The sequence below is a fragment of the Verticillium dahliae genome, genomic scaffold (genome assembly GCF_000150675.1).
Source record: "Verticillium dahliae VdLs.17 supercont1.9 genomic scaffold, whole genome shotgun sequence".
Taxonomy (NCBI): domain Eukaryota; kingdom Fungi; phylum Ascomycota; class Sordariomycetes; order Glomerellales; family Plectosphaerellaceae; genus Verticillium; species Verticillium dahliae.
In genome coordinates, this window is record NW_009276929.1 from 627,537 (window position 1) to 635,116 (window position 7,580).

General features: G+C 53.8%; 3 protein-coding genes across 3 annotated transcripts; all 3 read left to right on the forward strand.

Annotated features, from left to right (window-relative positions):
• Nucleotides 1-1,145: 1,145 nt before the first annotated feature.
• Nucleotides 1,146-2,338, forward strand: VDAG_05154 (uncharacterized protein). The gene is made up of 2 exons (XM_009654890.1): nt 1,146-1,204; nt 1,255-2,338. The coding sequence occupies exons 1-2, from the start codon at nt 1,179-1,181 to the stop codon at nt 1,958-1,960; spliced, it is 732 nt and encodes a 243-aa protein (XP_009653185.1). The 5' UTR covers nt 1,146-1,178; the 3' UTR covers nt 1,961-2,338.
• A 1,310-nt stretch (nt 2,339-3,648) lies between these two features.
• On the forward strand, nt 3,649-4,553 carry VDAG_05155 (uncharacterized protein; the record flags this gene model as incomplete). The annotated part of the gene is made up of 2 exons (XM_009654891.1): nt 3,649-3,909; nt 3,960-4,553. 2 exons carry the CDS (start codon nt 3,649-3,651, stop codon nt 4,551-4,553), a joined length of 855 nt encoding a protein of 284 aa, XP_009653186.1.
• A 551-nt stretch (nt 4,554-5,104) lies between these two features.
• VDAG_05156 (uncharacterized protein) lies at nt 5,105-6,563 on the forward strand (the record flags this gene model as incomplete). Its single annotated transcript, XM_009654892.1, has 3 exons — nt 5,105-5,356; nt 5,408-6,176; nt 6,254-6,563. The coding sequence occupies 2 exons, from the start codon at nt 5,105-5,107 to the stop codon at nt 6,125-6,127; spliced, it is 972 nt and encodes a 323-aa protein (XP_009653187.1). The 3' UTR covers nt 6,128-6,176; nt 6,254-6,563.
• Between the last annotated feature and the right edge of the window lie 1,017 nt (nt 6,564-7,580).

Genomic DNA, 7,580 nt, shown 5'->3' on the forward strand with positions numbered 1-7,580 from the left:
GGGGCTACGTTTGCGAGATCGTTGTCGTCCCTTGCCTTGCGTGCCTGCCGTGACCGGCATCAGTCACATGTACATTTCTCCGCACTGCACTGGAAAACACTCTTCAGAAACGCCATGGTCCAATTCGCCGAGTCTCCGTCTCTCCCTCTCTCGCTGTGTCAACTCGCCAGGCGAGCCAATCCGTTGCCAGATGGCCTATCCGCACAGCTAACCCGCTTCTTGCGAGCGACGGCGCTGGAAGGCATGGAACACGCCGAGATCCTGGCATCCGCGCTCTCTATGAACGCTTATCCTCCAGGAATGCATGGTACGTTGATGCCCCGTGACGCTCCGCGATGCTGCATTATGCACAGGCTGGTTCTGATGAGCCATTAGGCTTCCCACCTGCCATGGTCTATTCCGAACTGTATGAAGACAAGGTACGCCGTGCCGTGTCCGATCTTGTACCAGCCCGATGCGATCTTGCGCCACAAATTCGGGAGAGGTTCGTCGCCCTCGCGAGCCACAACTTGAAAATATCGGGGGCCTTCGCTGCCGCGCATAAGGCTGTGTTAAGACGTGGACGGGCATCGTGGTTGTCTGTCAAGCCCCACGACATATGTTTAGTCTGCGCGGTACACTTTCCGACGAAGACACTGGACTGTAGACATCGGCTTTGTGATGCATGCACGGTGATCTGCGGCACGCTTGAGGGTCAAGGGACGACGACCGTCCCTCATTGCCCACTCTGTGGGCAACCCAACGCTGCTTCCTTCAAGAGGCGCCCTCCGACAGCAGGCACACGCGTCCTCGATCTGGGCGGTGCAGAGGCTGCAAAGACCATGGAGTTTCTCAGATCAATTCATCGCTCGATCAGTTTGGCAGGCACCTCCTTGTCTGACAGTTTCGATGTGGTTTTGGCCTCAAACGTCGGTACGTTCTCCTGTGTGCGTTCTTCCGCTCGCGATCTCATTGTTGTAGGGATCTTCTTCGCGCTCGCCCTCTTTCTTGAGAAGTGGACACTTGAGGACTGCAAACACCACCTGCGTCGACTTGTCCGCCCGAAACAGTCATGGATTAGATCGTGGAACGGGACCATCAACTTCGGAAAAGCATTGAAGTGGGAACTGCGAGACGTTCGGTCGGTAAACCAGCCTGCTCTCGTCATACACACCAAGAGAAAGCTGCTGTCAAATGCGATGGCGCAGTCTGAGGCCGACAGCACGTGAGTCCTGCGATTGATACCAGGCTGGCCAAGCACTGACCATACGCTAGATCTCTGGTCGAACTCCAGCGTCAGTATGGGCGGAGATGTGATTGCTTGGTCCAATACAACGGTGGCCCTATCAGCCGAGTGCTTGTGAAGCAAATGACCAATCAGCTGATCTCGAGCCTATTCTATGTAGAGTTGGCAGCCACTCCCACCTTCTATCGATCGCCGCACGCCTGTGAGCTGGCCCTGCGTTGCCGTCTCGCCCCCGGCGCCGCGCTCTTTGGCCTCCTACTGAGGTTGTGTCGGGGCGAGGCGCACTTCCTCTATCGCGGCGATGAGCTGGAGTACAAGAGGATCAGAGTTTGCGAGGAGAAGGACTTGAAGGCATACCAGAACTGGGCTTCTTATGAACGTTCACTCCAAGTGCAGGCTGTATCTCCAGCATGCAAAATTGACATCCAAATCGACGGTGACGGCATCGACAAAGGCCAGCACAACACCAGTCACTACATCAGTAACTGCCCGTACCGGCTCGAAGACCTGATACGTGATCAAGGTCTGCATCGCTGCTTTGGCTCGCCTGATCACCGTCCCGTCTCAGGAAGACCAGCGATGTCGACACAGGCCCGGCTTGGCCCCCACTCCGCCGCACCAGTGGATATGGAGGAGAGCAGCATACTGCAACAGCTCAACGCGCTTCAATGCACCTTTGGGCAAGTGATGCAGTCGCAGCAGCGATTCCAGGATGGATTGACGACAGAGAGTTGACCAGGAAGGAGTGAGCAAAAGTGGCACTACTCGCTACGTCTTCGTGGGAAATGCTTGGTATGTAGTCCGACTGCAAGTGGCAAGAGCTCGGGCAATGGGAGGAGACTTGTCGTGAACAAGGGTGTGGACAAGAGAGGGGGCTTGGGTTGTAGCTTCCTGTTACAGAGCCCTTGCATGGACCTGAGGCGCTCTGAACAGGGCAGAGACGAGCCACCACTGTACGTTGAGGGCCATGGCCATTCTTGAGAATGGTGTAGCGCAGAGGGAGTGATCGACTACGTCGCTAGTTTCTGTCTGCTAGCCTATGTTTAGGTGTTTTTGCTGGCTTACCAGCTTCTGCAGCCTTCAGGACAGTAGATTATCTCAGACGATGGACATGCATGCACAACGTGGGACTGGGCAGTGTTTCCCTAAATTAGTCGGACAGCACACCAGGAACGAATGTACGAATGTACGAGTATAGAGAGAATTCCTCCAGAGAATTGACGAAACTGGCTAGACCAATTGCTCGCGGCCGATGCGTAAAAGTTGGTCGGGTCAGTTGCCACGCTGGAGTCAGCAGCCCGGGCACATGATGGTGGGTCGGATCACCTGCTTGGTCATTGGAGCGGCGCGGCTGGCCTCCTACATCGCTGATTCTGGAGAGTCGCAATCCGTCCAGAACCGTATAATATCGGTTTCGAATGGTGACACTGCAATGCGAAAGACACCTTATCGAATTCCACATTCGACCGATGTTGTGGCAATCCAACGACCGCGCCATCCTTGGCACGGCCCGGCGCCAACGCCAGCCAGATGGCGCCGCTCGTTTTCCAAGCCATCAGCCTCCTGAACGGACCCACACACACCCAGACGCCGAAGCTGGGATCTGACCAAGCTGCACAGCGTACTTATTTCACCTTACGCCCCGTACCGGGTGTAAGAATTGCGCTTACAACACCCACAGGAAAGCTCCAAAACCGTGGAAAGTTGACTGCCGGCCGATCAAAAGGTTGTACATCGCTTCAGGGATTCAGGAATCCGCTGGCCCTGCACAACAGCAGGGTGGGTCTCCGAGCAACGACTCAACTGGTATACATAGTACTTGTCAACACCTTACGCCCTGTACCGTCTCTAAGTTGAGGCTGCTGAAAAGCTTATGTTTGGGGGGGTGATCTGCTATCGTAGTTGGTCCAAGTACCTGATTTTTGACAGGCGCAAGTACTACGGCGACTGGGGCTGCAAGTTCATCCAGACGAGGCGGGGTTCGAAGTCGGTGCGCGTCGCCCGTGTCGGCCTCGGGTTGCAACGTCAAGCTGTCTCGACATCCAAATCGACCTTTTGAATTCCGGCACACACTCCCAAGAGTCCTGATTTAATGCCCTTGTCAAGACAAGCGGACGCATACAACACGCACTGCGTCCTTCCCCGGAGTCCCCTTGAAGCCGTATGTCCTTGCCCTCTGCCCCTGATCATTCGCCATCTTGCGTGTGCTCGAAGGAAACAGCATTATGAGTATGTACATTTGAGCCTAAACCTAATGAGCGCTGGATTCTTTATAATTTCGAGTCCGAAAAGCCGTCAGCCGTCAGACTTTCCCATGGTCCACGGTCCACGTGCACTTGCCTGCTAGTAAAAGAAGTCAGCACCCCCCATTACGCTATACAGGGTTCGTCCACCCTATTACGCATGTCCTCAGCGCGAATATCATGGCAGTACGACAAGACACCATCGCCATAACGCTCATGGCCGTTACACTTGCTATTCGGAGTGCCAACCATGCGGCCTTCGCCGTACCCTCCTTGAGGAAGCCGTATGAGCCCCTGGCCTCGATGAAGAGCAAATGGTTCAACATCAGAATCTTTGCGATCGAGATGCTCCATCTTGTAGCTTCCGTCGTTTTGTTTCTCTTGAACATCGACAAGCCGGTTGTCTTGCTTCTCGGCACAGGCTGGAACTTTGCAGGAGAAGTGAGTCGGCCCCTTCTCGCGGACATCAGTAGCTGACTGACATCCTGAAGAGGCTGTTGTGGCATCGTCTCGTCAATTCAGAGAGCTGGCTCTGGTGTTTGGCGTTCATCAGCCCGGTATACTCTGGTCTCGTGGTCACCACCGGTGTGCATGTCCGACCACATCAAGCTGCCCAGTACTCGACACTCGCTCTCCTGACACTCGCCGCAACCTCAGCCGTGCTTTGCGCTTTCGACTCTTTCCTTGACTCTCTTAAATCCGATCAATTGGGCCAAGGGACTGGCGCTGAACTTTTTCATCGATGGTACATCTTTCGCCAAGTCGTGACTTTGAACTGGAAGCCACGTCAAATGAGAAGGCAAACCGTTCTCTTGGCCTGTTACATGGTCCTCATGCTCCTATTCTCTTGTTCTATCTGGCTTGCTCTTCTGGTCCCCAACGAGGACTTCCACTTGGTGGGCATTTACTCCTCTTGGTTCCTGGGTCACGCATTTGCTGACATAGCAGGCCGTGTTCTTGGTGTCTACCGTCATTTGCAGTGTATCGCCGTTGCACGCTCTGGGACGAAGACTCTCCAACACTTCTGGAAAGGCTTCTGGGCAGACGGGAAGGACTTGTGGATGGTCTTTAAAGCTGGGGAGTAAGGTCGGACGGCATTATCGATCAGGCGACTCGAACGTGAAGTTTTCCTCCTCAAGCACCGTCCATCATCTCGATTCCGCTCATGCATAATGCAATTCCATGAACTGAGTTGCTGAGGTTACCCTCCTTCTCCGAACACCGGTATGATCCGTGAGGTTTATCTCGCAAAACGACGTATCACACCCCCTTCCCGCTGATGCCCTGGCTCAGTGCTCCACCACCCATGAAGATGGCCAGTCTACTCGTGCCGCCCGACGCGCAGCCCCGGGTATTCCTGTACGCTGGTCTGTGCTGTCGCGGTGAATCCGCCACTAAATTGGCATGGTGTCCCGGCGACAGAGCAGGCACTCAGCCCAGTCTCAGGTCATACAAGTGACAGCCCTGGGTACTCGGTCGACCCGGTGCGCATCCACGTCTGGGCAGGAGCGTACAAAAGACACAAAAGCCAGTGGGCCCTAGAGCATTAGTTGTATTCTTTTAAGCTAGCCTGTCTCTCAGTCACTGGGGCTGATGACCTTGCCTCCATCGCACCGTATTTCGCCAACCTTTTACCATGTCTTGTTCAAAGTGCCAACGCAGCTTTCCGGAGACCGCAAGAGGTCAGAAGCAATTGCGAGCGCACTGCCGATACCACGAAGGGGAAAAGGCCTATGTCTGCATGAGTGATGAGTTTGTACCTGGTACCCAGGCCGGATGCGGCAAGTCGTATGTAAAGAAAACTACCTTGAGAGGGCACTGGACTCGTGAAAAGGCCTGCTATCAGGGCCTGATCATGCTTTCAAGCGACCTCCCTGAAAAGCTTTTGGTGAGTCTATAACGTCCATAGCAATTCTAACAATCTCTAAAGAAGCAACAGTCGGGTGATCCGCCTCCCCGTTCTCGACAGGCTATCGACGAAGCACAGCCAAGCTCGCATCAACGCAGAGAGCCAGAGGTGACTGCGAAATCGGGGACAATCGCAGAGTCTCGATCTAGGCCCAAAAGCGTTGCAAAGCGAATGAAGAGAATCAAGGCCAGACTCAAGAAGACTGAAGAACAGATCAACTACCAGGATGCTGGTATGAAGCAAGCTCAAGCGACCTGTACGTTGCTACAAGAACAGTTCAAATTGGCTATAGCCAACCAAAACAAAGGTTTCAAGGAGATCAAAGTTATGATATCGAGAATTGAAGCTCGCCTCGCCATTTCGACGGCCTCCCATCCTGCTACTCCTGAAGCTCTCTCCTGGTCGCGTCAGCCTCCCCCAACCAGGCCAGCAAACGCTGGGGCCAATCGTCCGCTGCCATATCCGAACGGATTTTATGAACAGAGCTGGCCCAACCATCTAGACTTGCGTGCTCCGCAGTCAAGCGTCAACATTGTGCGGCCTCCGCAACAAGGGGTGCTCTCACACAGCACACCACCGAGCGTCGAGGCCGGCGCAAACCAAGCTTCAGCACCGTATCAATTAGGCGGTAGGGGAGAGAACATTGACACCTCTTCGAATATTTCTCAGCAATATAATGGGACGGAAATCGTGAAGGGCGTTCCTTATTCATCAACTTTCGAGGTGCCAGGAGGCGGGCTCTCGATTTGATCAAATCGGATATCAGGCTCGTCTTATCAAGATACATGAACTTTTCTGCGTAAGTGGTTCAGACGATAACCCTGAGCTTAAGTCTCTGTGCTCAGACCATCCTGATGACTTCTTGTGGTGAGGCAGGAACTACCAGAGCGTCACAGGCGAGGGGTGTTCAGCCTTGTTCGCCACGTCCTGGCCCCGCAATCCCCGACCAGCCAGCTTCTCGGGATAGGCTGATTTGCAGGATATATTCATAGGTGGGTTCTGGACAGCCGATGGAAGCGCAGAGTCAAGGCATGGTTGAGATGAGTAGGAATCATCCATGATGAAGTTCGAGCAAGGCTGGCGGCCACAGGAAGATATCACGGAATGAAATAGAGCTCTTTTTGTACGCATTGTTTTCCATTTACAAACTCTGAAGCGGCGAATCACGTATCGGATACATTTCATTTAAGTTTTGTTCAGCCCTGTGACATGGGAGGACGGTGCTGATGCTTTTGCTGCTGCTTTTCTCAATTCCACCCAACATCGCCCCTCACACTTCTGCACAGCATCGACAGTACAAGGCGGTAGTTCAGTGGTGGCTGAAGGTCTCGTTGTTATTAGGGTGTATTTCACACACCGTTCGGCTTCCCTGTGCTGCTTGCACGATTTTCACATCACTATGGGTGCATGAGGTCGCGCCTGTACAGACGTCATGCCTGGGTTGAACATTATCTCTCTCAGCAGTTCTCAGGGTTTTGCCACACTTGGACGTGAAATGTCATCTGGTCGTTAAATTGTTTTATAGGCTTTGAGGGGATACCTGTCGCGAGTCATTGAACATACCACGCTGTTCCGTGTCTTGCTCTTCATATGCAGGTATGTTTTACTTGCCCTACAACGTTCGTTATATGCCCTTTGCTCGTCGTCTGCTGTTTGTTTCTGGTCCACTCCTTTGTCTCTGTAACTGCTATGAGCTAGAAGTAGTGAGCCCTATATAGTCTACCTATGCCGAGGCACAACCTCGGTCACCTGGCTGGCCGATCTCGAATTCTCTGATCGGCAGACTGCTCTTAGGCGAGGATTCGGGCAAGGATTCTGAGGTCAAAGCCGAGCACCCACCCGGCCTCTTTGGTCCACTTCCTTACTTCCACCCCAACACCAACGCACTACATGACACTGCACGCAGCATCCTCGACAGAACGATGACAGAGCGATTTGAGGACAGCGCTCCGGACGTCGCGTCGAAGCAGCGGAGGATTCGTCGCACGGCTGCTGATATCGCCAAGAACAAGCGCACTGATGCTGCTGCAATAGCCGAATTCGCTCTCAACCACCGAATTAAAGAGAACAGGCGCTCATCCGATCCGAGCCATACGAAGCGACTCGCCCGGCACATTTCCCAGCTGCGATATGCTCAGACTGATGGCCTAGCGGAACTTCCTCTCGCTGCAGTCGTTGATCTGACTCGGTCTTTCACGCCCTC

Excerpts from the sequence above, each read along its gene's own strand:
- VDAG_05154 (XM_009654890.1), top strand. The coding sequence starts at position 1,179 with ATGGCGCAGTCTGAGGCCGACAGCAC. Across the intron at positions 1,205-1,254 it reads CAGTCTGAGGCCGACAGCAC|ATCTCTGGTCGAACTCCAGC; the intron begins GTGAGTCCTGCG and ends ACCATACGCTAG.